Genomic DNA, 27,429 nt, shown 5'->3' with positions numbered 1-27,429 from the left:
TGTCATGAAGGACTGTCACCATCACATTCCCTCTTCTCATTAGTACTGTCAGGGAGTAGGTACAGGAGCCCAAAGACCCACATTCAACGTTTTAGGAACAGCCTCTCCCCCTCTGCTATCAGGTTTCTGAACAGCACATCATAGTAAACATGATATCACAAATTTGCTTGCTTTTTGCGCTATTTATTATTAAAATATATTTCTTATTGTAATTTATAGTAAGCATTTATGCCTTGCACTGTACTGCCGTCTCAAAACAACAAATTTCACGACTTATGTCAATGATTATTTAAGGCATCCGTTAGTCTTGCGAGACCATGGATCTGCGCAGTCCTGGGCAAGGTTGTATGGAAGACCAGCAGTTGCCCATGCTGCAAGACTCCCCTCTCCACACTACCGATGTTGTCCAAGGGAAGGGCATTAGGACCCATACAGCTTGGCACCAGTGTCATCGCAGAGCAATGTGTGATTAAGTGCCTTGCTCAAGGACACAACACATTTTTGCCTCGGCTGGGGCTCGAACTCACGACCTTCAGGTCGCTAGTCCAGTGCCTTAACCACTTGGCCACGTGCCCACACATGTCAATGATAATAAACCTGATTCTGACTATGTTCATGCCAGCCGTCCCTCGTCCATTTGCCCACATTGGGACTGTATCTTTCTACGCCTTGCCTATTTAAGAACCAGAATCAGATTTGCCGTCACTAATGTATGATATGGAATTGTCCTGATGAAGGGTCTCAGCCTGGAACGTCGACTGTTTATTCATTCCTATAGATGTCACCTGACCTGCTGAGCTCCTCCAGCATTGTGTGTGTGTGTGTGTTGTGGATTTCCAGCATCTACCATATATCTTCTCTGTTTGTTTCTTTATAAACATCCAGTGCGGAATAGACCCTTCCGGCCCTTCGAGCCGCGCCGCGCAGCAATCCCCCAATTTAGTAGTAGGCAGCTGTCGATCCCAGGGGATCGTGGCTTTGTGTCTCTGGTGGACTGTGTCCTCTCCAGGTTGCATGCCAGGGCGGGAGGATTTGAAGAACCGGCTGTTGCCCATGCAGTGGGTTCCCCCTCTCCACGTCACTGATGTAGTCCAGGGGAAGGTCAAGCGCTGATACAGCTTGGCACCAGTGTCGTCGCAGAGGTCGCCAGGGTGAAGTTGTAAACAACATCAAACCGCCTTAGGGACCCTGGCTCCAGATCTTTTCCTCGGGGTTTACTCCCGAAGCCTTTCCCATGGGTGGGTATGACTGCAAGGCAGCAGAGGTTTAAAATCAGAGTTTTCCTTCTCCTAGGCGGGCTGCCATCCAAGGCTGACCAGCCCCACCTTCCAGAAGCAACTGCTTTTGAGGTGCCTGTGATCCGCCTTTGCCCCTTCTCTTGTCAATAGAAACAGTTCCGCCGGGCCTAGTAGCTAAGCCACATGTGAAGGTCAAGAGTTGGACTTGGTTGTCAGACGCTGTTAGAGTCGCACGCCATTTTGGGCATTTTATAGGTAGTGGGAGCTTGTCCCCACTACCACCCCAGACTATGACAACCTGTGGAACCAATCCCCTAATTTAACCCTAGCCTAATCACAGGAGAATTTATAATGACCAATTAACCAACTAACTGGTACATCTTTGGACTGTGGGAGGAAACCGGAGCGCCCGGAGGAAACCCATGCGGTCATGGTGAGAACGTACAAACTCCTTACAGGCAGTGGCGGGAATTGAACCCATTGGTCTACACTGTACAGCATTGTGCTAACCACTGTGCTACCGTGCCGCACCCCCCCCTGCATTTATGGTTTACTGCTGCACTGTGAAACCAGTCCTGATGAAGAGTCTCAATCCGAAACTTCAGTTGTTTCTTCCCTAGATACTGCCTGACCTGCTGAGTTCCTCCAACATCTGGTGATTTTCTGTTGATGTAGAACTTGTTGTTTTTGCAGTTGTTCAAAGACATAAAATTATTATAAATAATAAAAACAGTGCGGGGGAAAGAAAGGAATAGTGAGGTAGTGTTCATGGACCATTCAGAAATCTGAGGGCAGAGGAGAAGGAGTGGTTAGCATAACACTTTACAGTACAGGTGACCCAGTTCAATTCCTGCCACTGCCTATAAGGAGTTTGTATGTTCTCCCCGTGACCACATGAGTTGCCTCTAGGTGCTCTGGTTTCCTCCCACAGTCCAAAGACGTACCAGTTGGTAGGTTAATTGGTCATTGCAAATGCTGGGGTTAAATGTGTTAAATGTTCTGGGTCAGAAGGGCCTATTCCACACTGTTTCTAAATAACTAACTACTCTTGAATCGTTGAATCTGCATCCTCAGGCTCCTGTACCTCCCACCTTGATGGCAGCAATGATGGTGAAGGTCCTTAATGATGGATGCCACCATCCTGAAGCACCTTCTCTTGAATATTGTCCTTGACAGTAGGGAGGGTTGTGCCCATGAGTCAGTCTGCAGCCTCTTTCGATGCCGTGCATTGGAGCAACTGTACCAGGCAGTGATGCAACCAGTCAGAATACTCTCCACCATACAACTGTAGAAATTTGTAAGGGTCTTTGATAACTTACCAAATTTCCTGTAACTCAGACTTATTTCTAGTGTCATAGAGTCGTACAGCATGGGGAAGAAAGGCTGTTCAGCCCTAAGTATCCATGCTGACTAAGAGGTGCACTCAGTGACCACTTTACTAGGTACAAGAGTGGATCCTGTGCGATCTTCTGCACACTACTGTTGTAACATGTCATTTGAGTTATTGACAGACTCAAATAGCTTCTTGTCAGATTCAACCAGTCTGGCCACTCTACTCTGACCGTTCATTAATAAGGCATTTTCACCCACAAAACTGCCGCTCACTGGATTTTTAAAAAAATGTCATACCATTCACTGTAAACTTTGGAGACAGTTGTGCGTGAAATCTCAGGAGATCAGCAGTTTCTGGAGATACCCTGTCCAGCACCAACAATCATTCCACTGTCAAAGTCACTTAGATCACATGTCTTCCCCATAATGATGTTTAATCTGAACAACAACTGAGCCTCTTAGCTATGCCTGTATGCTTTTATGCATCAAGTTACTGCCACATGATTGGCTGATTAGATATTTGCATTACTGAGCAAGAGTATATGTCCTCTCGTTTTCAATTCCCCAGCCATGTTAAAAAACAAACAAAAAAAAATGCCCCTCATGATTTTATATGCCTCTAAAAGATATCTCCTCTGTCTGCCACATTCCACTGAGTGCAGTCCAAGCCTGCCCTAATCTACCTAAAGCCCAGCCTCTCGAGTCCTGGAAACATCCTTGTAAACCTTATTTGCACTCTTTCCTATTTAATCACATCCTTCCTGATAACAGGGCAGCCAGAGAGACTAGACAGGCTTGGACTTGTTTCTCCGTAGAGCATAGCAATATGAGGCGAGATAGTTTATATCTAATTTATTTATTTAGTCAGATATAGTGTGAGTCGGCCCTTCCAGCCTCTTCAAGCTACCCAGCAGTCCCCTGATTTAACGCTAACCTAAACACAGGACAATTTACAATGAGCAATTAACCTACCAATTGGTATGTCCTTGTACTGTAGCAGGAAACTGGAGCATCCTGAAGAAACCCCACGCATTCACAGGGAGAGCATGCAAACTCCTTACAGGCAGTGGCGGAAATTGAACCCAGGGTGCTGGTACTGTAAAGCGTTGTGCTAACCACTACGCTACTGTGCCATTTAATAGAAATGTACGAAATCATGGGGTGAATGCACATAGGTTTGGGGAATCGGGAACTAGAGGGGAAAGATTTAATAGGAACTTGAAGGTCAACATTTTTTTTAAACACAGAGGATGGTCCATATGTTGAATGAGCTGCCAGAGGATGTGGTTTACATGGGTGTAATAACACCTTTTTAAGACAGTTAGACCATTGCATGGATGGAAAGGTTTAGGTTATGGATGAAACGCTGGCAATTGGGATCATCTCAAAGGCACCTTGGTTGGCATTGACCAGATGGGCCAAAGGGCCTATATCTGATCTATATTGCTCTAAATACCTCTTAACTGCAGTGATTATATTTGATTATCCCTTCTCACCTGCCTATCACCTTCCCCTGGGTCCCATCCTCCCATGGTCCGCTCTCCTCTCTCATCAGATTCTTCCCTCTCCAGCCCTTTATCTATTACTTTCCAGCTATCCTCCTTCCCGCCTCCTCACCCTTTTTATTCTGGTGTCTTCGCCCTTCCTTTCTGGTAGAAGGATCTCGGCGTGAAACATCAACTGCTTATTAATTTCCATAGATTAGGGATTCCCAACCTTTTTTCCCCCCCTTGACTAATACCATCAAGCAACGGGTCTTCAGATCGCAGGTTGGGAATCCCTGTCTTGGATGTTATCTGACCTGCTGAGTTCCTCCAGCATTTTGTGTGTGTTGCTCTGAATTTCCAGAATCTGCAGGATCTCTTGTGTGGATCTGTTTCCATCATCTCCTCTGTCAGCATGTTCCGAACATCAGCCGTACTTGTATGTACATAAAAACTTACAGCTCCGATTCCCTCTAAATCTTTCACCTTTCACCTTTCACCTACTGTATACCTTCTTGTTTTAGGTATAAACCTATAGGATTCTGAGTGTCTGTGCCTCTCATGATCACTCCTCAGCCTGCTTCTCTCCAGGGAAATCATTCCCTGGCTATTCAGTCTCTCCCCATAACTGATCCAGCAGCGTCCCCATGAATCATCGCTGCACCACCACGTCCTTAAAACCTGCAATTGGTGAGGTGTCACAAATTTTGCTGAGCAGTTTTGGGCCCCGTAACGGAAGGAATGTGCTGGCATTGAAGGGGGTCCAGAGGAAATTCATGAGAATGATCCCAGGAATGAAAGGGTTAATGTATCAGGCGTGTACTCGCTGGAGTTTAGAAGAATGGGGGACGGGTAATGTCACAAAATATAATCAGAATCAGGTTTAATATCATTGGCATATAATGTGGTCTGACTTCGCAGCAGCACTACAATGCAATACATAATAATAGAGGCATTACAGTAAGTATAATTGTTAATTTTAAAAGGTAGTGCAAAAATTTTTAAAAAGTAGAGGTAATGTTCATGGGTTTATTATCCATTCAGTTGGATGGTGGAGGGGAAGAAGCTGTCCATGAATCGCTAAGTGTGTGCCTTCAGGCTCCTGATGGTAGCCATGAGAAAAGGGCATGTCCTGGGTGATGGAGGTCCTTAAACATGCCTTTTTGAGGCATCGCTCCTTGAAGATGTCCTGGATACTATGGAGGCTAGTGCCCATGATGGAGCTGACTGTTTATAAGTATCTGTAGCTTATTACAATCCTGTGCAGTAGCTTCCCCCCCCCCCGCCCCCATACCAGACAGCGATGCAGCCAGTTTAAATGCTCTTCATGGTAGTACATCTGTAGAAATTTGCGAGTGTCTTTGGTGACGTACCAAATGTCCTCAAACTCCTAATGAAATATAGCCGCTATTGTGCCACCTTTGTTACTACATCAATATGTTGGGTCCAGGATAGATTCTCAGAGATATTGACACCCAGGAATTTGAAATTGCTCACCCTTTCCACTTCTGATCCCTCTGTGAGGACTGGTGTGTGTTCCCCTGTCTTGCCCTTTCCGAGGCTGAGTGCAAGGTTGTTGCTATGACACCACCCAACTAGCTGGTATTTCTCCCTCCCGCACGCCCCCTCGTCAGCATCTGAAATTCTGCCAACTATAGTTGTGTTGTCAGCAAATTTGTGGATGGCATTTGAGCTGTGCCCAGCCACACAGTCATGGGTGTAGAGAGAGTAGAGCAACAGGCATCCCTGAGGTGTGCCAGTGTTGATTGTCATTGAGGTGGAGATGTTATTTATGATCCACACAGGTTGAGGTCTTCCGCTTATGAAGTCGAGAATCCAGTTGCAGAGGGTGATAGAGAGGCTCAGGTTTGGAGTTTTTCAATCAGAACTGTAGGAATGATTGTGGTAAACGCTGAGCTGTAGTCAATAAACAGATCCTGACACAGGTATTTGTATTGTCCAGGTGAGCCAAGGGTGTGTGAAGAGCCAATGAATTGCATTATTGCAATTTATTGTGGTGATAGGCAAACTCGGGTTAATGTATGAGGAGCGTTTGATAGTTCTGGGCCTGTACTCGCTGGAGTTTAGAAGAATAACGTGGGGGAAAGATCTCATTGAAACCTATCAAATTTTGAAAGGACTAGATAGAGTGGACATGGAGAGGATGTTTCATATAGTGGGGGAGTCTAGGACCAGAGGCCACAGCCTCAGAATAGACCAGAGAAGAGGAGGAATTTCTTTAGCCAGAGGGTGTTGAATCTGTGGAATTCATTGCCACAGACGGCTGTGGAGGCCAAATCATTGGGTATATTTAAAGCAGAGGTTGATAGGTTCTTGATTAGTAACACAACCAGGGCTGGCAGAATTTCAGATGGTGACGACAGGACCTACAGGAGGGAGATATACCAACCTTACACTCAACCTCAGAAAGGTTACAGGGAGAAGGCAGGAGAATGGGGTTGATAGGGATATAAATCAGTCGGGATGGAACGCTGGAGCAGACTTGATGGGCTGAATGGCCTAATGCCCTTATTCTTGGCTCTCAATTAATGACCATTTATAACGTTGACCTGGAAGAAAGGACGGAATGTGAGGAATCCTAGTTTGCCGACGACCCACAAAATAGGTGGGTGTGCGTACTGCGATGAAGTCAGGGATCTGGGTGGGTTGAGTGAAGAGGAGGCGACTTGGTAAATGCAGACCAACGTGGGAAAAGCTGAGGTCACATGGAATAATCTAAAGGCAAGCTATTAACTAAACGGGGGAGAAAACCTGAGTGAAATATTCAGGTATATTCTCATATAGGCAACCGTTAGTTTTGTGAGACCATGGATTTGCGCCTTGGAAGGTTTCCAGGGCGCAGGCCTGGGCAAGGTTGTATGGAAGACCGGCAGTTGCCCATGCTGCAAGTCTCCCCTCTCCACGACACCGATGTTGTCCAAGGGAAGGGCACTAGGGCCGATACAGCTTGGCACCGGTGTTGTCGCAGAGCAATGTGTGGTTAAGTGCCTTGCTCAAGGGCACACGCACAGCCTCAGCTGAGGCTCGAACTAGTGACCTTCAGATCACCAGACCGACACCTTAACCACTTGACCACGAGCCAACTAAAAGAATAATGATCCTTCCGCAGGATCATACAGAAAACATAAAAGGTTAGGTGGGCACGCCTATGGATGATAGAAACATGGAGGTATAGGTGAGGGAAGGATTAGATTGATCATAAGTAGGTTAAAAGGTGGGCACAATATTGTGGGCCGAAGGGCCTGTATTGTGTTTTGTTAGCAGGCTGGAGTAGCACACTGACCTCCATCCGTCAGGGCATTCAATACAGGAGTTAGGCATTATGTTGCGGTTATGTTAGATGTTGGTGAGACTGCACTTGGGAATATTGGTGTACAGTGTTGTAGAAAAGATGTTATTAAATTAGTAAAATTGCAGAAAGGTTTACCAGAATTTTGCTTGGTCTTAATCACAGAGCCATAGTCATAGTGCTTTATAGCACAGAAACAGGCCTTTACCCCATCTAGTCCGTGTGGAACTATTAATCTGCCTAGTCCCAATGATTTACACCTGGACCATAGCCCTCTATACACATATCTCTTAAATGTTTAAATCAAACCCTTATCCACCACGTGCTGGCAGCTCGTTCCACACTTTAACCACCCTCTGAGTGAAGAAGTTCCCTCTCATGTTTCCTGTAAACATTTCACCTTTCTCCCTTTACCCATAACTTGAGGGCCTGAGTTACAAGGAGAGGTGACATAGACAAGGACTTTATGGGTGGCCTGAGGGAGGTACAGTATCACGTGGGCATAGATAGGGTGAAAGGACATACTGTAGTTGTTTTTCTAGGGAGAGGTGTGCTAAAAGCAAGAAGGTATATGTTTAATATCAGAACCGGCAGATTTAAGAGGAATATCAAGAGCAACTGCTTCACACAAAGGGTGATGCATATTTGGAATGAGCTGCCAGAAATATTGGGGCAGGCACACTAAAAGATGTCCACTCTATTGGTATATATTCAATAGGTTTCAATGAGATCCTCTCTCATTCTTCTAAACTCCAGTGAGTACAGGTTCAGAGCCATCAAACGCTCCTCATATGTTAAACCGGAATCATGTTCGTGAACCTCTTCTGCACCCTCTCCAATGCCAGCATGTTCTTTCTTAGCCAAGGGGCCCAAAACTTCTCACCATATTCAAATGCCTTTATAATCCCTCAGCTTTAGAGCCACAGAGGTTGAGCAGGTGAGTCCAGGAGAGTGAATGAAATCATGAGGGGCATAGATGAGTACCAGGGAGGAGAGGTTTAGCGGGCAATGGGCCAAACGTGGGTAGATGGGACTCGCTGGCTGGGCAACTCGGTCAGCATGGACAGGTTGGGCCAAAAGGCCTGTTTTTGTGCTGTATGACTCTATATTCTGTACTAAGTGGAGATGACGCATTTTCTTCATGCAAAGGGTGGTGCATATTTGGAATGACCCGTCAAAGGTGGTTCTTGAGGTGCGGCCATTAGCAGTGTTTAAAAGCCGTTTAGTTAAGTCTATCCTCCAAGAGGAGCTCAACCTTGTTGTTAAGTTTGGAGGTTTGTGTGCCTCAGTGACCCAGAGAGGTTTGTTATCTGGAGTCAGGGCTTTATGCTTTGGCTCTCGGTCGGGTCACCCATGCTAAACAGGTCAAAGGGTAGAGGCCAGACTAAGAGTGGTCCACCAGTCCTCCAGGTTCAGGGGTTCAGCTTGGGGCTAACAACACAAACGGAAACAGAAATCAGTCACCAACACATACAGACAAAACCACATACAGGTGGTGTTTCAGGTGAGGAGGCCCCACAAGGCCCCAGTGGTCCCCAGCACTTCACCGGTGTGCGCTCTTTCCCCCCCCCCCACACCCCCATCCGCTCCACAGGCTCTCCTCCACCCGTACTTCTTCACGGAGCCGCTGCCCGCCCACCACTCCGAGCTGCCGAAGCCCCAGAGGGGGGCCAGCAGGACCCTGCAGCACCAGCGCGAGTTCCACATCGACCGGCCCATCGCGGAGTCAGTTGTCGCCCCCGAGCTTGTCGCCCCTCACGCCAGGGTGTGGTGAGGAAGGGGTAAGGGGATGGATCAGACCCTGCTGCTGCTGCATAGCCCCAGGAACCTGCAGAGCACTTGGATGTCTCGCCCTAAACAGAGACTTTATTGGAATCAAATATATTATCACTGATGTACTTCACGGAATTTGTTGTTTTGCAGTACAGAGCAAAGATTTAAAGCACCATAAATTACAAAAAATAAAAAGTGCAAAAGACAAATAATGAAGGAGTGTTCATGGGGTCATGGACAGTTCAGGATTCTGATGGCGGAAAGGAAGAAGCTGTTCCTAAATCGTGTGGTCTGAGTCTTCAGCTTCCTGCACCTCCTCCCTGGAGAAGAGGGCATGACCCAGATGGTGAGCGTCTTTAATGATGGATGCTGACTTCTTGAGGTACTGCCTTCTTGGAGATGTCCCCAGGGGTGGGGAGAGTTGTGCTGAGTCAACAACCCTCCGCACCCTCTATTGATCCTGCACGTTGGAGTCTCCTTCCCAGGTGTGTGATGCAGCCAGTCAGAATGCTCTCCACCGTACACCTGCAGAAGTTTACAGACTTTGGTGACAAACTCTAAATGAAATTTTGCCCCTGTTGTGCCTTCTTTGTGATTGCGTCAATATGTTGGGCCCAGGACAGATCCTTTGAGACATTGACACACAAGACTGCTGATGTCTCGACGAGGACCGGTGTATGTGTTCTCCCGACCTCCCTGCCCTGAAGTTCACAATCGGTTCCTTATTCTTACTGACACTGAGTGCAAGACTGTTGTTACGACACCACACATCCAGCTGATTTATTGAGCTGGTTGAGTTGGCAGTAAAGAAGCCAAATGTGATTCATTTCAAGAAGGTGAGATGTATACAAAGCAAGGATGCTTTATGGACCTAGTCAGACCACATTTGGAGTATTGTGAGCAGTTTTGGGTCCCTTATCCAAGAAAGGATCTGTTGGCATTGGAGAGGGTTCAGTGGACGTTCACGAGAATGGTTCTTGGAATGAAAGGGTTAATGTATCAGGAGTGTTTGCTCTGGGATTGTACTCACTGGAGTTTAGGATAATGGGATGTGGGGGGATGTCTTTTAAACTTAGTGAATATCAATGCCTAGATAGAATGGACGTGGAGAGGATGTTTCCAATAGTGGGATCAGAGGGCACATCAGAATCCAAGGATGTCCCTGTGGAACAGGGATGAGGTACTTCTTTAGACAGTCTGGTGAAACTGTGGAATGCATTGACACAGAAGACGAAGGTTTAAAGCAGAGGTTGATTGGTTTTTGATTAGTAAGGGTGTCAAACATTTCAGGGAGAAGGCAGGAGAAAGGGGTTGAGAGGGATAATAAAATATCAGCCATGGTAGAATGTCGGAGCAGACTTGATGGGCTGAATGGCCTAATTCTGCTCCTATGCCTTACACCTATGGTCAACCACTCGAATGATCTCTTGTGTACACCTCCTCTTTTCCACCTAAGGTTCAGCCAACAACAGTGGTGTCATCAGCAAATTTAAATGTTCAAATGTACTTCTAAATTTATTATCAGTGTACACACATGTCACCACATATAGTCCTGAGATTCTTTTTCTGCAAGCATACTTAGCAGATTTATAGAACAGTAACTGTAAACAGGATCTGTAAACATTAGGAACTGTAAACAAATTGTGTAAATGCAGATAAATAAATAGCAGCAAATAACGAGCATGAAATGTCAAGACAAAGGAGTTCTTAAGCGAGTGAAGTTATCCCCTTTTGTCAAGAGCCTGATGGTTGAAGGGCAGTAGCTGTGGTGGTGTAAGTCCTGAGACACCTGTACCTTTTACCTGAAGGCAGCAGTGAGAAATAAACATGGCCTTGGATGGTGGGGATCTCTGATGACGGTTGCTACCTTTTACAGCAACATTTCATGTCGATGTGCTCAATAGTTGGGAGGGTTTTACCCATGATGTACTGGGCCAAATCCACTACCTTTTGTTGGATTTTCTGCTCAAAGGCATTGGTGTTCCCCTATCAGGCCAGTCAGCACACTCACCATCACAGATGGATAGAAATTTGCCAAGCTTTCTGATGACATGCCAAATCTCTGCAGACTCCTGAGGAAGTAGAGGCCCTGCGTGCTTTCTTCACAATAATATTTATATGATGGGTCCAGGACAGGTCCTCTGAGATAGTGACACCCAGGAATTTAATGTTACTGACCCTCTCCTTCTCTGATCCTCTGATTACTGGCACGTGGACCTCTGGTTTCCCTCTCCTGAAGTCTACAATCAGTTCCTTGGTCTTTTTGACATTGAGTGAGAGGTTGTTGTTATTACACCACTCAGCCACGTTTTCAATCTCCCTCCTATATGCTGGTTCACCACCACCTTTGATACAGCCCACAACAGTGGTGTCATCAGCAAACTTGTATATGATGTTGGAGCCACACAGTCATAGATGTAAAGTGAGCAGGGGGCTGAGCACACATCCCTGCAGTGCACCTGTGCTGATGGAGATTGTGGATGAGATGTTTTTGCCAACCTGAACTGACTGGGATCTACAAGCCGTGAATCACAGACCAGACAATGCTGATCAAAATAATTTAGATGTCTATGGTGTGGGTGCGAATCAGGAAGTGTGAAGTTTTGTGTGTAGTTTCAAGGAAAGTATTGTAAACATTGAATTGTCCTTTGGTGTTCAGCACCTAAAATGTGTGTAGTGCTAGGCATCTGCAGACCTATCGATCAAAAGCAGCTCCATGTGATGCCTGCTCTATCTTGTTTCGTCAAATAAAGAAGCTGCTTCAGATCAGCCAGTACTTTTCCCTGGTGACTTCATTCATGCAAAAACATTTATAAATTCATTTATAAACATTTATAGATGGTGGTTGAGCTGTGCCCAGCCACACAGACAGGAGTGGAGAGAGTTTAGAGCAGTGGGCTAAGCACGGATCCTTGAGGCGTCCCTCTGTTGATTATCCGTGAGAACGAAATGTAGTCACATTGAAGCAGCAATGCTGTCATTGGGCAGGAGGTACAGGAGCCTTGCGTCCCACACCACCAGGTTCAGGAATAGCTATTACCCTTCAACCATCAGACTCCTGGCCTGTTTGTCTTCTGTTTCTCATTGGTAGTTTGTACATCTTTCTGTGTAGCTTTTCACCAATTCTACTGTACGTCTCTGTTCTGAGAATCTCAGGGTAATATATGGTAACATATATGTACTTTACTTTGATCTCTTGAACTTTGGTGAAATTGAGGATCCAGTTGAGAATGGAGATCCGTGTCTCATACATAATATATTCACCCTCCCACGCACACACACTCACAGAAAATGAAGCCTTTGCTGTTCTGCATCGTCTTCGGCTGTCCCTCAGGACTGAGATTGTACAAGGACTTCTGAAAATCAAAGCTCAAAGTAAATTTATTACCAAATTACATGTATGTCACCATATACTACCCTGAGATTCATCTTCTTGCAGGCATTCACAGTAGTCATCCTGGGTGGGCTCGAGCCACCAACCTTTCAGCCGAAATGCAGACTGACCCTGCCACAGAGACCTCTTATCCCCTTGAGCCTGCCCCACTGTTCAATGTGATTGTGACTAAAGTGCACTGCTCCTCCACAGCCCTCAGTTCCTCCAATCTTCTGCCTCCTTTTTAAATATCCTTCCCAAAAATGTTACTGATCCTCAGCAACCCTCCAGATTACACTACCCTCTGCGCAAAGTTCCTACTCACCTCAGTTTTAGACAACCAGTCTCCCCTGTATGGTTCGGTCTGTAACCAGCTTCCCCTCGATGGACTGTATGAAGTGATGATTAAGAGTTGGGCTTAGACCACTTGGCCCCTTGAGACTGCACTACCATGCAATCAGTGGATCTGCTTGTAACCTCAATATGTCAGCCTGTCCTGGTCCCCAACTGTGTAGATATCACTATCAAGAAAGTTCACCAACACCTCTACTTTCTCAGGAGGCTAAAGAATCAGAATTACAGTACATCTAATATCACTGGCATATGTTGTGAAATTAGTTAATATTATGGCAGCAGTACAGTGAAATACATGGCAAATAAATAGAGAAGAAAAACTGAGTTGCATTAAGGATTTATACGTCTTAAGTAGTTAAGTTAAAGTAAGTATTGCAAAATAACAAATAAAAAAGAAGTGAGGTAGTGTCCATAGGTTCAGTGACCATTTAGAAATTGGATGGCAGAGGGGAAGTAGCTGTTCCCGAGTCACTGTGTGTGTGCCTTCAGGCTTCTATACCTCCTTTCTGATGGTAACGGTGTGAAGAGGCCTGGGTGGTGGGGGTCCTTAATGATGGATGTCACACCTTCCTAAAGGACCGCTCCTTGGACATGTCTTGGATACTACGGAGGCTGGTACCTATGATGGAGCTGACTAATTTTCCAAGTTTCTGCAACTTACTTTGATCCTGTGCGGTAGCACCCCCCCCCACCAAATACGTGATGCAGCCAGTCAGAATGTCGCATGTTCCCATTGACACACCAATTTTTATCGATGCGCCGTAGAAAGTGTACTATTCAGATGTGTCAGGGCATCTGCTCTGCATGAGACCACAAGAACCTGCAGAGAGTTGTGAACACAGCTCAGCAAATCACAGGAACCAGCTTCCCCTCCATGGACGCTGTCCATACTTGTCACTGCCTCGGTAATGCAGCCGGCATAACCAAAGACCGACCACACACACACACACACACACACACACACACACACACACACACACACACACACACACACACACTCACAAAAACACACACACACACTCACTCACAAACACACACACACACACACATTCACAAAAACACACACACACACTCACTCACAAACACACACACACACAATCACAAAAACACACACACACTCACTCACAAACACACACACACACATTCACAAAACACACACACACTCACAAAAACACACACACTCACAAACACACACACACACTCACAAAACACACACACACTCACAAACACACACACACTCCCACTCACAAAAACACACACACTCACACTCACAAACACACTCACACTCACACTCACAAACACACACTCACAAACTCTCACACTCACACTCACAAACAGACTCACACTCACACTCACAAACACACACACACTCACACTCACTAACGCACTCACACACACACACTCACACACACACTCACACTCACACTCACAAAAACACACACACTCACACACACACTCACACTCACACTCACAAACACACACTCACAAACACACACACTCACACTCACAAGTGCACTCACACACTCACACACACACACACACTCACACTCACAAACACACACACACACTCACAAAACACACACACACTCACAAACACACACACACTCCCACTCACAAAAACACACACACTCACACTCACAAACACACTCACACTCACACTCACAAACACACACTCACAAACTCTCACACTCACACTCACAAACAGACTCACACTCACACTCACAAACACACACACACTCACACTCACTAACGCACTCACACACACACACTCACACACACACTCACACTCACACTCACAAAAACACACACACTCACACACACACTCACACTCACACTCACAAACACACACTCACAAACACACACACTCACACTCACAAGTGCACTCACACACTCACACACACACACACACTCACACTCACAAACACACACACACACTCACAAACACACACACACACTCACACTCACAAACACACAAACACACACTCACATGCACAAACACACACACTCACAAACACACACACACTCACACTCACAAACACACACACACACACACTCACACACACACACTCGCACTCACAAACACACACACTCACAAGCGCACTCACACACTCACACACACACTCACACTCACAAACACACACACACACTCACAAACACACACACACACTCACAAACACACAAACACACACTCACATGCACAAACACACACACTCACAAACACACACACACACACACACTCACAAACACACACTCACACTCACAAACACACACACACACACACACTCACACACACACACTCGCACTCACAAACACACACACACACTCACACACCATTCTCTCTTCTCGCCTCTCCCAATGGGCAGAAGATACAAAAATCTGAAAGTACGTACTGTACTACCACGCTCAAGGACAGCATGTACCCGTGCTGCTCTAAGACTATTGAACGGTACTCTAGTTTGATTCCTGATGGAATTTCCTCCATAGATGCTGCTAGACTTGCTGAGTTCCTCCAACACTTTGCATGTGACCTCACAATCTACCTTGTTACGATCTTGCACCTTATTGTTTACCTGCTCTGTACTTTCCCTGTAGCTGTTACATTTTATTCTGCCTCGTTATTGTTTACCCTTGTTCTGCCTCAAGAGCTGCATAATAATCTGTATGAACAGTACCTACCTTGGAAGATGTGACAAAAATAATTCAATTCTTCTTTCACTAGTGGAAACATCTTGACATCCATCTTGTCTTGCCCTTTTAGGATATTATTATGATAAATCCTTCTATAAAATATAGAATTAACCTTTTAATCATATTGTGGAACTGTTCAGGATTGCTTCCAATACTGAGATATCCTTTATTAAGTAAGGAAACCAAAATTCAGGTTGGATACATGATGAGGCCACTCATCAAGGACCCCTGCTACCCAGGCCATGCTCTCTTCTCAGTGCTGCCATCGGGAAGGAGGTACAGGAGCCTCAGGACCTCCACCACCAGGTTCAGAAACAGTTACTATCTTTCAACCAGTGTGGATAACTTTCGTCACCTCAGTACTGAACGGATTCCGCAACCTATGGACTCACTTCCTCAGTATTATTTATTTGTTTATTAGCCTTCCCTCTGGGAGAAGGCTCAGGAGCTTGAAGACTCGTACGGCCAGATTTGGGAACAGCTTCTTTCCAACTGTGATAAGACTGCTGAACAGATCCTGACCCAGATCTGGGCCGTACCCTCCAAATATTCGGACCTGCCTCTCGGTTTTTTTGCACTACCTTACTTTCCCTTTTCTGTTTTCTATTTATGATTTATAATTCAAATTTTTAATATTTACTATCGATTTGTAATCCAGGGAGCAGGAAGCGCAGAATCAAATATCGCTGTGATGATTGTACATTCTAGTATCAATTGTTTGGCGACAATAAAGTATAAAGTAAAGTATTATTGCAATTTTATTCATGTTAATTGCACTACTTATCTTCTTTTGCACATTGGTTGTTTGTGTGTAGTTTTTCATTGACCCTATTGTATTTCTTTGTTCTGCAAGAAAATGAATCTCGGGGTGACATATACAAACGTTGATAATAAATTTACTTTGATTTGAACTTGAATTCTCAGGTCGGAGGACTAGCACCTCATCTTCCATCTGGGAGCCTCCAATGTGACCTCGATTTCTCTAACTTCCGGGTAATTCACCTCCCTCCACCTTCTAATTTTTCTGTTCCCCATTCAGGCTCCCCTCTTACCCATTCTCTTCTCACCTGCCCAGCACCGCTCTGGGACCCATCTTCCTTCCCTTTCTCACATGGTCCATTCTCCTGTCCTATCAGATTTCTCCTTCCGCCCTTTACCTTTTCAACTGATCACCTCCCAGCTTCTGACTTCATTTCCTCTTCTGCCTTAACTCACCTCACCTCCCATCTGCCAATTTGTACTCCTTTCCCCTCCCACCCCATATTTTTATTCTGGCTTCTTCTTCCTTCCTTTCCAGTCATGATGAAGAGTCTTGGCCTTAAACACCATCTGTTTATTCCTCTCCATAGATGCTGCCTGACTTGCTGAGTTCCTCCAGCATTTTGTGTGTGGGTGTGTGTGTGTGTTACCCAAACTATGCAAAGTCTTTCATTTATGACTTGACTAATGTTCTGTAATGGCACATAACCAATTTTAAACTCCAAACTTATAGCCCTAATATTAGCATTAGTTACTAGCAGCTAACTGCTAACTTTGCATAACATGGATAAGAATACTCTCCATATCCACTCCTGTGGTCTGCCTCCAGTCCAGGTTCTGTAGATATTTGGGTGGAGAATAAGGAAACTACTGTCTGCTCTGCACATGAGGCAAGAAGTAAGATTAGCTTTATTTGTCACATGTACATTGAAACGTGCACTTTATGAGATATACCTGTACACCTTGTTAATGCAAATATCTAATCAGCCAATCATGTGGCAGCAGCTCAATGCATAAAAACATGCAGAAGTGGTCAAGAGATTTAGTTGTGTTTCACACCAAACATCAGAATGGAGAAGAAATGTGATCTAAGTGACTTTGACCATGGAATGATTGTTGGTGCCAGATGGGGTGATTTGAGTATCTCAGAAACTGCTAATCCCCTGGGTTTTTCATGCAGAAAAGAATTTACAGAGAATGGTAAGCAAATTTTTAAAAAACATCCAGTGAGCAGCAGTTCTGGGGGGCGAAAATGCCTTGTTAATGAGAGAGGTTGGAGGAGAATGGCCAGACTGGTTCAAGTTGACTGGAAGGCGACAGTATCTCAAATAACCACACGTGACAACAGAGGTGTGGAGAAAATCATCTCTGAATGCTTAACATGTTGAAGCTTGAAGTGGATGGGCTACAGCAGCAGAAGACCACAGATGTACACTCAGTGGCCACTTTATTAGGTATAGGCCACTGAGTATACAATTTGGGTCAATGACCAACACAGTACAAGGATGTGCCTGAAAGTGTTGCCATGCTTCTGGTGCCAACATAGCATGCTCACAACTTTACTAACCCTAATCACAACCCGAGCCTGTGTCATAGAAGCAGAGTAGGGAGGTGTCACAGGACAAGATTACCAGCCAGAGAGAATGAGGTGTTCAAGGATGGGTTGGTATTCAGAAAGGGAAGTCCATAGGTCGAGAGGGCGACTGAAGAAATGGACTGCCTCAGGACCTTATTGCCCTCCCCCTGCACTCGGGCAGCATGGTGGTGAGCGTAATGCTTTACGGCACCAGCGGCGGGAAGGCCAGGGTTCAGTTTCCGCTGCTGTCTGAAAGAAGTTTGTACGTTCTCCTCGTGACTGTGTGGATTTCCTCCTAAGATGTATGCGTTAGTGTTGGTAAGTTGCGGATGTGCAATGTTGGCGATGGAACCATGGGCAATAACCTTAAGGCACAGGAGCAGCATTACGCCATTCAGCCCATTGAGTCTGTCCCGCCATTCCATCATGGCTCTATTATCCCTCTCAACCCCATTCCCCTGCCATCTCCCCATCACCTTTGACATCCTTACCGATCAAGAACCTATCAATCTCCACTTTAAATACACCCAATGACTTGGCCTCCACAGCTGTCTGTGGCAATGAATTCCACAGACTCTCCACAGTACACTGAGGTTTCTGTTTGAGATATACCTAGGGTTGGTGAACAGGCACCCAGTGTTGGACCCTCCTCTGTCTCTGGGACATTTGAGAAGTCCTGAGAGGCATGGCTGAAATGCTGAGGTGCAAGAGTCATTGGGAGAAGTTCTGCACATTGGGAGTATGACAGGCCAGCAGGGCCTGATTCCGTGCTGGATACCCCTAGTTGCCCCCACACATAGTCATAGTCATAGTCATACTTTATTGATCCCGGGGGAAATTGATTTTCGTTACAGTTGCACTATAAATAATTAAATAGTAATAAAACCATAAATAGTTAAATAGTGATATGTAAATTATGCCAGGAAATAAGTCCAGGACCAGCCTATTGGCTCAGGGTGTCTGACCCTCCAAGGGAGGAGTTGTAAAGTTTGATGGCCACAGGCAGGAATGACTTCCTATGACGCTCAGTGTTGCATCTCAGTGGAATCAGTCTCTGGCTGAATGTACTCCTGTGCCCACCCAGTACATTATGTAGTGGATGGGAGACATTGACCAAGATGGCATGCAACTTGGACAGCATCCTCTTTTCAGACACCACCATGAGGGAGTCCAGCTCCATCCCCACAACATCACTGGCCTTACGAATGAGTTTGTTGATTCTGTGGGTGTCTGCTGCCCCAGCACACAACAGCAAACATGATAGCACTGGCCACCACAGACTTGTAGAACATCCTCAGCATCGTCCGGCAGATGTTAAAGGACCTCAGTCTCCTCAGGAAATAGAGACGGCTCTGACCCTTCTTGTAGACAACCTCAGTGTTCTTTGACCAGTCCAGTTTATTGTCAATACACAAGAGCTGTTGTTCCCCAGAGTACACCCAGGGATGCTGTTGTCTGTGATGATCCCAGGGCTGTTACCCTGATTCTCTTCACAGTGGTGCTGTGTGTAATGTGTCTTCATGTAGTACAGAGATTGCATTCTCTGTGACATGTCTTTTGGCTGCAGTTCTGTGTTGCACCAGGTGGGGCCGCTGTTTTGTTTTTATACGTTTTAACACAACATGTTTCTCTCCCTCTCCCTCTCCCTCTCCCTCTCCCTCTCCCTCTCCCTCTCCCTCCCTCTCTCCCCCTCTCTCTCTCTCTCTCTCTCTCTCTCTCACACACACATACACACATACACACACACACACACACACACACACACAGTGTAATGCATGCATGGGGTTCTGTATAACAAGGAAGTTTGTTGTTCTGTGTAAAACAAACATACAGAGACTGACATGCGCACATGTGGCTGCTGTTAATGTAAACCCACACACATACGCAATTGACGGTCGCAGTAGGTGACATGCTTGGCCCTACATGGCTGGTTAATGAATCTTTCATCTATGTTCCCGCAGACCACTGCCAAGACAGCAGCTGATCTGCAGGGGCAGTCCTCTCCTCACTGAAGGCCCGAGCCCCTTTTTCAGTAGGTGTTTACTGATCCACTCCTGGCTGTCCACCAGTGACTCCAGCCTGCAGGCGGCAGCAGAGGCTCACCAGACCAGCCTCCTTGGAATTGGATTATTATTGTCACATGCATTAAAGTTCAAAACTTTAATTTATTATTAAATGTCACCCTGGGATTCATTTTCTTGCAGACCTTCATAGTAGAAGAACAAATAAATACAATAGAATCAACGAGAATCTACACACAAAGACTGAAAAAACAGTCAAAGTGCAAAGGAAGATGAACCGCAAATACAAAATATTTGTAGCAATGGATAGATAGAGAAAGACAATACTGAGAAAATGTGTTCAGAGTTCCTGAAAGTGAGTCAGTAAGTTGTGGAATCAGTCAGTGTTGAGGTGAGTGACGTTATCTGAGCCAGTTCAGGAGCCTGATGGTTGAAGGGTAATATCTGTTCCTGAACCTTGTGTTGTGGCATCTGAGAGGCTCCTGTACCTCCTTCCATATGGCTGCAGTGAGAAGAGAGCGTGGTCTGGATGGTGGATGTGCTCAATGGTGAGGAGGGCTTTTCCTGTGATGTATCCACCATTCCTTGTAGGCTTTTCCATTCCTGGGCATTGGTGTTTCCGATCCGAGCCCTGATAAGACCAGTCAGGATACTCTCCTGTGTGTATCTTTAGAAGTTTATCAAAGTTTTAGATGAATCTATGCAGATTTCTAAGAAAGTAGAGGTGATGCCATGCCTTCTTTGTGATGGCACTTGTGTGCTGGTCCCAGGACAGATCCTCTGATAGGATAATGGCAAGTTACTGACCCTCGCCATCCCTGATTCCTCCAATGAGGACTGATGCATGTATCCCTAATTTCTTCCTCGTGTAGCCAAGTCAGCTCAAGATACAGTGAAAAGCATGTCGTACAGGTCAGATCAGTACACAGTGCTTTGAGGTGGAACATGGTAAAACGATAACAGAATGCAGAATAGAGTGTACCAGCAGCACAGAAAGTGCAGTGCTGGTAAACAATAAGGTGCAAGATCATAACGAGGTTGTTTGTGAGGTCCAAGAGTCTATCTTATCTTACAAGAGGTTTTTTCAAGAGTCTGATAACAGCAGGGTAGAAGCCTTCCTTGAGCCTGGTGGTACATAATTTCAGGCCTTTGTATCTTCTGCCTGATGGGATAGGAGGAGAAGAGAGAATGTCCGGGGTGTGTGGGGGTCTTTGATTATTCTGGCTGCTTTCCCAAGGCAATGAGAGGTGTAGACAGAGTCCACAGAAGGGAGGCTGGTTTCTGTGATGTGCGTGTGATATTGGAATTGTTTTATTGTCAAGTGTACTGAGATGCAGAATAGATAATCTCTTTTTATTTTCAGTGTGTCTCCTTCTGCACACCATATGCTTCTCAGTTGTTGTTTATGTCTAGTTTTACATAAATTCTACTGTTTTTTCCCTGGAAATGCCTGCAAGAAAATGAATCTCAATCTAGTATAAGGCAGCAGGTCCATACTTTGATAATAAATTTACTTTGGAATTTGAACAAGGTAAAGCAATAGCAATATAGATTAAAGCACAGCAGTTACAGAGAGAGTGCAGTGCAGTGCACATTAGCATTGTCTTATGAGACAAGTCTGAGTGACCTAGGGCTTTTCCCCTTGAAGCAAAGGAGGATGAGAGGTGAATAACATTATAAGAGGCAGAAATCAGAGGAGCCTGAAGACATATTAGGAACTGCTTCTTCCCCGTAGTCAAGAGATTTCTGAACAGTTTGTGAAAAGTATCTCACTACACGGTTGGCCTGAAATGTTGACTGTACTCTTTTCCATAGACGCTGCCTAGCCTGCTGAGTTCCTGCAGCATTTTGTGTGTTGCTTCACTATTTTATTCTCCTTATGCACTGTTCATTTATTGTTTTTAATGTTTCTTACTGTATCATAGGGTTTTAAAATTTATTGCACTGTAAATCTGCAGCAAAATAACAGATTTCACAGTGTACAGTGCTGTTCATATATAGTACCTTTGGACTTCTGCGCAGTACAGTATTTATCAATGTGGAGCGGGGAGCATGTTTGTAAATCTGGTGGGAGCAAGGGATGTTGGGAATGGAACGGGTGGAGTGCCGCGGGAAGGGTATGGGACAGGTGACAGAGAAGGGGTGCTGGGTGGCGGGGGGGGGGCACGGGTGTAGACACACCCAGCCCCGAGACCTGAGACACCAGGCAACCGGTTTATTGATCATTACAGAATGTCTCTCTGGTGATTTCCACTCCCTCCCCTCTCCCTTCCCCTTTTCCCAACCATGATTCTCCTCTCCCTGCCCCCTTCCCACTCTCAGTGCACAATAGAGATCCAGATCAGAATCTGGTTATATTAGGGCCTTTTTTTTTTGTGGCAGCAATACAGTGCAATACATAAAATTACTACAGTACTGTGCTAAAGTCTTAGGCACTGTAGCGATATATATGTGTGTAAGACTTTTGCACAGTAATGTATATCAGTGATTCTGATAGAGGGGACAGCTAATGCCTTGTCCCAAAGTGGCAGTGGTTAATCAGAATCAGGTTTGATATCACTGGCACATGTCATGAAATTTGTTGTTTTTTCAGCAGTACAGAGCAATACATGCAGGAATAATTAAAAGCAAATTATATTAAGAAGTATATAGATTTAAAAAGTTAAATTAAATACGTAGTGTAAAAAGAGAGGAGAAAAAGTAGTGAGGTTATGTTCATGGGTTCAATGTCCATTTAGAAATTGGGTGGCAAAGGAGAAGAAACTGTTTCTGAATCGTTGAGTGTGTGCCTTTAGGCTTCTGTACCTCCACCCTGATGGTAGCAATGAGAAGAGGGCATGCCTGGGTGATGGGGGTCTTTAATGATGGATGCCGCCTTTCTGAGGCATCGCTCCTTGAAGGTGTCCTGGATGCTGGTGTCCATGGTGGAGTTGACTGAGTTTACAACTCTCTGCAAACAAGAGAGGATTTGCAGGTGCTGGAATTCCAAACAACACACACAAAGTCCTGCATAGGACTGCCGAAGGGTCTTGGCCTGGAACATCAGCTGTACTTTTTTCCATAGGTGCTGCCTGGCCTGCTGAGTTCCTCCAGCATTTTGTGTGTGTCGCTTACAACTCTCTGCAGCTTATTTCAATCCTATACAGTGGCCCCCCATACCAGATGGTGATGCAACTAGTCAGAATGCTCTGCACAGTACATCAGTAGAAATTTGGGAGTGGCTTTGGTGACATACCAAATCTCCCCAAACTCCTGATGAAATATAGCTGCTGTTGTGCCTTCTTTGTAACTGTGTTGATATGTTGTGCCCAGGATAGATCTTCAGAGATGCTAACGCCCAGGAACTTCTGATCCCAGAGTGACTCTGGCTGATACCAGAGGATATAGGTTTAAGGAATGTGTTGGGGGGGGGGAATGTCAGAGGTAAGTTTCTTTCACACAGAGAGTCGTTGATGTGATGTAGGAGTGGTGGTAGAACAGGTACATTAGGGACATTTGAGATAGGTTCATAGATGATAGAAAAATGGAGGATTATGGTCTGTGTTGGAGGAAAGGGTTAGTTTGATCATGGAGTGGTTAAAAAGTTGGTATAACATAAGACATAGGAGCAGAATTCGGCCATTTGGCCCATCAAGTCTGCACTGCCATTCCATCGTGGCTGATTTATTATCTCTCCCAATCCCATTCTCCTGCCTTCCTCCCATAGCCTTTGACTCTCTCACTAATAAAGAAGCTATCAACCTCTGCTTTAAATATACCCAATGGCGGCCCCCAGAAGTGTCTGTGGCTACAAGTTCCACAGATTCACCATCGTCCGGCTGAAGCAATTCCTCCTCATCTCTGTTCTAAAGAGACGTCCTTGCAGTCCGAGGCTGTGCCCTCTGATCCTAGACTCTCCCACTGTTGGAAACATCTTCTCCACAGCCATTCTATCTAGGCCTTTCAATATTCAATGAGCTTCGAAAGACCAGTGAGTACAAACTCTCCCCTTATGCTAACACTTCGATTCTCTTGCACATTGTGGGCCAAAAGGTCAGGACTGGGCTGTACTGCTCTATGTTCTAAATATCAGGCGCAAGGTCATAACGAGGTGGATTGTGAGGTCTACAGTCCATCTTACCGTACCAGGGGACCTTATAACAGTAAGAAGAGATTAGCAGTACATGATTTCAGGCTTTTGTGTCATAGACAGGGTAGGTAGTCTGAATACGTAGCTCCAAGCTGGGGGCATTAAAAGCACAAGCTGAGAGTTAGGCGATTAAAGGGGATCTGGGGGAGTTAGGTTTTTTATAGAGGTATCTGATGTCTAGAAGTTACTGCCAGAGGCAGTAGGAGAACCAGATTCAGGGATTATTTTTATTCACCATAAATATTGACATGTATTAGGAATTTGCTGTGGTGGGTTAGTCAGGGTGCAACATGCAACCCAGAACAACAACATTTAACATTCATAAAGAATTATGATTATGAGGACATGCAGTCCCCTATTATTGTCATTTAGTAATGCATGCATTAAGAAATGATAAAAACGTTTTTCCAGAGTGATATCACGAAAACACATGACAAACCGACTTAAAAACTAACAAAATAATTATAACATATAGTTACAACAGTGCAAAGCAATACTGTAATTTGATAAGAACAGACCATGGGCTGGTAAAGTCTCAAAGTCCCTCGAAAGTCCCATCATTTCACGCAGACGGTAAACCTCCAGCTCCACAAACTTGCCGATGCAGCATCCTGGAAGCATCCGACCACAGTCCAACTCCGAGTCCGTCCGAAAACTCCGAGCCTCCGACCAGCTCTCCAACACCAAGCACCATCTCTGCCGAGCGCTTCCACCCCGGCCCCGGCAGCAGGCAATAGGCAAGGCTGAGGATTCGGGGCCTTCCCCCCCGGAGATTCTGGATCACACAGTAGCAGCGGCAGCAAAGCAGGCATTTCAGAAGTTTCTCCAGATGTTCCTCCGTGCTTCTCACGTCTGTCCCCATCAAATCCGGATTGATGCACCTAGTTACACATATCGATATTCATTCGGAACGGCCGCATGCGCTGCGTCGCGTCGCCATCTTCTCCTCCCTCATTATATAGAAAATGAAAGCTATGAAGGCTAAACTGTGAATAGGGGAGCAACAATACAATAGCGATCATAGTCTTAGGTTAGTTCATGTGCAGAAGTTTTCTTATTTATTGAGATGCAGTAGGCTCTTCTGGGCCTTTGAGCTGCACTGCCAATTAACCCCTAGCCTAATTGTGGGACAATGATCCCAATTAACCTACCAACTGGTACATAATAATAAATACTTCATTGATCCTGAGTGGGGAAACCCTTTTGTTACAGCAGCAACATTTAAAAACACACTCAGCAGACTTAACTAATAATAAAGCACCGAATTTAAGAGGGGAGGAGAAGATGGCGGCGCGATGCAGTGCGTGCGGTCGTTCCAAATGATATCTTATCTGTGAAGTAGGATGCCGTGCACAATCCTGATTTGATGGAGACAGACGTGAAGAAGCACGGAGGAACATCTGGAGAAACTTCTGAAATGCCCGCTTCGCTGCCGCTGCTACTGTGCGATCGAGAATCTCCGGAGGGGAAGGCTCCAAATCCTCGGCCTTGCCTATTGCCTGTTGCCAGGGCCGGGGTCAAAACGCTCGGCAGAGACGGTGCTCGGTGTCGGAGAGCTGGTTGGAGGCTTGGAGTTTTCGGACGGACTTGGAGTCGGACTGCGATTGGTTGCTTCCGGGATGCTGCCTTGGCAAGTTTGCGGCGCTGGAGGTTCACCGTCTGCATGAGGTGATGGGACTTCCGAGAGACTTTGAGACTTTACCGTGCCCATGGTCTGTTCTTATCAAATTATAGTATTGCTTTGCACTGTTGTAACTATATGTTATAATTATGTGGTTTTGTCAGTTTTTCAGTCTTGGTTTGTCATGTGTTTCTGTGATATCATTCTGGAAAAACATTGTATCATTTCTTAATGCATGCATTACTACATGACAATAAAAGAGGACTGCGCGTCCTCATAAGCTAATAATAATCCATACAATAATAATTTACCAATATGCAATAATTTGCAATGGTAAGTACAAAGTAATAAGACAGAGTCTATTGTACTACAATGTGTGTTCTCCTGTTGCACAGAGATGAACTGTTGGATATGCTTATTGCATTTGGTAGGAAAGATGTTCTGTAACGATCCTTTGGACTGTGGGAGGAAACCCATGCCGTCATGGGGAGAACGTAGAAACTCCTGACAGACAGTGGCAGGAATTGAACTCGGGGTTGCTGGTAATGTAAAGCATTGTGCTAACCACTGCAAAACTGTGCCACCCCCTATAATACATACGGTACACCCAGTATCTTTAAAGTGGCTACGGAGTATATTGTCTTCTGCTGCTGTAGCCCAGGCACTGACTGAGGTAATAGATGGTGGGGGGGGGGGGGGATGCGGCTAACTAGAATGGTTAATCAGAAGAAACTTTTAAGATGGTGTGAAGTTTTTGTTTTAACAGCCCTCCAGTGCTTTCCAGAAGTGAGCTTTAGGAAAAGGCAGTTTGCTGGGTGGGTAGTGTCCACAATGATTTTTCTGCCTGCTTCTTTGCCCTTGGCACACACAAGTCCTACAGTGATGGTAGACTACAGCCGGCGTCTTTTTCTCTGACCTGATAGTTCACTGTGTTTATTGTACATGACGTGACGATGCTAGACATGATGTGACGATGCTCTCTCTGATGGCAGTACAGTACTGCACCAGCATCTTCTGAGGAAGATGGACTTTTACCAGATACCACAAGAAGTACATCTACCGTTGAGCCTTTTTGTTAATGAAGGAGATATGGTTCTCCCACTTGAGGTCCTGTGAGGTAAAAATGGCCAGGCACCTGGGTGTTGAAACAGTGCGAACTGTAGAGTTGTTGATGTGTCTCTGGGTGGAGAGGAGGCATGTTTCTCCTGAAGTTGATATGCACCTCCACAGATTTGAGGGCATTCAGCTTCAAGTTGTGACTGTCTCAAGACACTAGCTTGGTGATACTTGGATTTGTCACCTCTGTTACAGAGCTACAGAGTAAGGTTGAACAAGTTAGGTCTTTATTCTTTGGAGCATAGAAGGTTGAGGGGGGACTTGATAGAGGTATTTAAAATTATGAGGGGGATTGATAGAGTTGACGTGGATAGGCTTTTTCCATTGAGAGTGGGGGAGATTCAAACAAGAGGACATGAGTTGAGAGTTAAAGGGCAAAAGTTTAGGGGTAACATGAGGGGGAAATTCTTTACTCAGAGAGTGGTAGCTGTGTGGAATGAGCTTCCAGCAGAAGTGGTTGAGGCAGGTTCGATGTTGTCGTTTAAAGTTAAATTGGATAGCTATATGGACAGGAAAGGAATGGAGGGTTATGGGCTGAGTGCAGGTTGGTGGGACTAGGTGAGAGTAAGAGTTCGGCACGGACTAGAAAGGCCGAGATGGCCTATTTTCATGCTGTAATTGTTATATGGTGATGGTGATTGCTGGTGATAACTTA

General features: G+C 45.4%; 1 protein-coding gene across 8 annotated transcripts in view; it reads left to right on the top strand.

Annotated features, from left to right (window-relative positions):
- cdk20 (cyclin dependent kinase 20) overlaps positions 1 to 27,429 on the top strand; it is a 61,703-nt gene that overhangs the window by 18,347 nt on the left and 15,927 nt on the right. For 3 of the 8 annotated variants that reach the window (XM_063035358.1, XM_063035360.1, XM_063035357.1), the window contains one exon: positions 8,959 to 15,709. The exons of 4 other annotated variants lie outside the window; for them this stretch is intronic. In XM_063035358.1, coding sequence (XP_062891428.1) covers positions 8,959 to 9,138 — 180 coding nt within the window. In that variant the 3' untranslated portion in view covers positions 9,139 to 15,709. One more of the 8 variants, XM_063035362.1, reaches the window with a different exon arrangement.

The sequence above is a fragment of the Mobula hypostoma genome, chromosome 28, assembly GCF_963921235.1.
Source record: "Mobula hypostoma chromosome 28, sMobHyp1.1, whole genome shotgun sequence".
Classification (NCBI taxonomy): domain Eukaryota; kingdom Metazoa; phylum Chordata; class Chondrichthyes; order Myliobatiformes; family Myliobatidae; genus Mobula; species Mobula hypostoma.
Note: the sequence above shows the minus strand (reverse complement) of the source record. Positions and strands in the feature narration are given on the sequence as shown.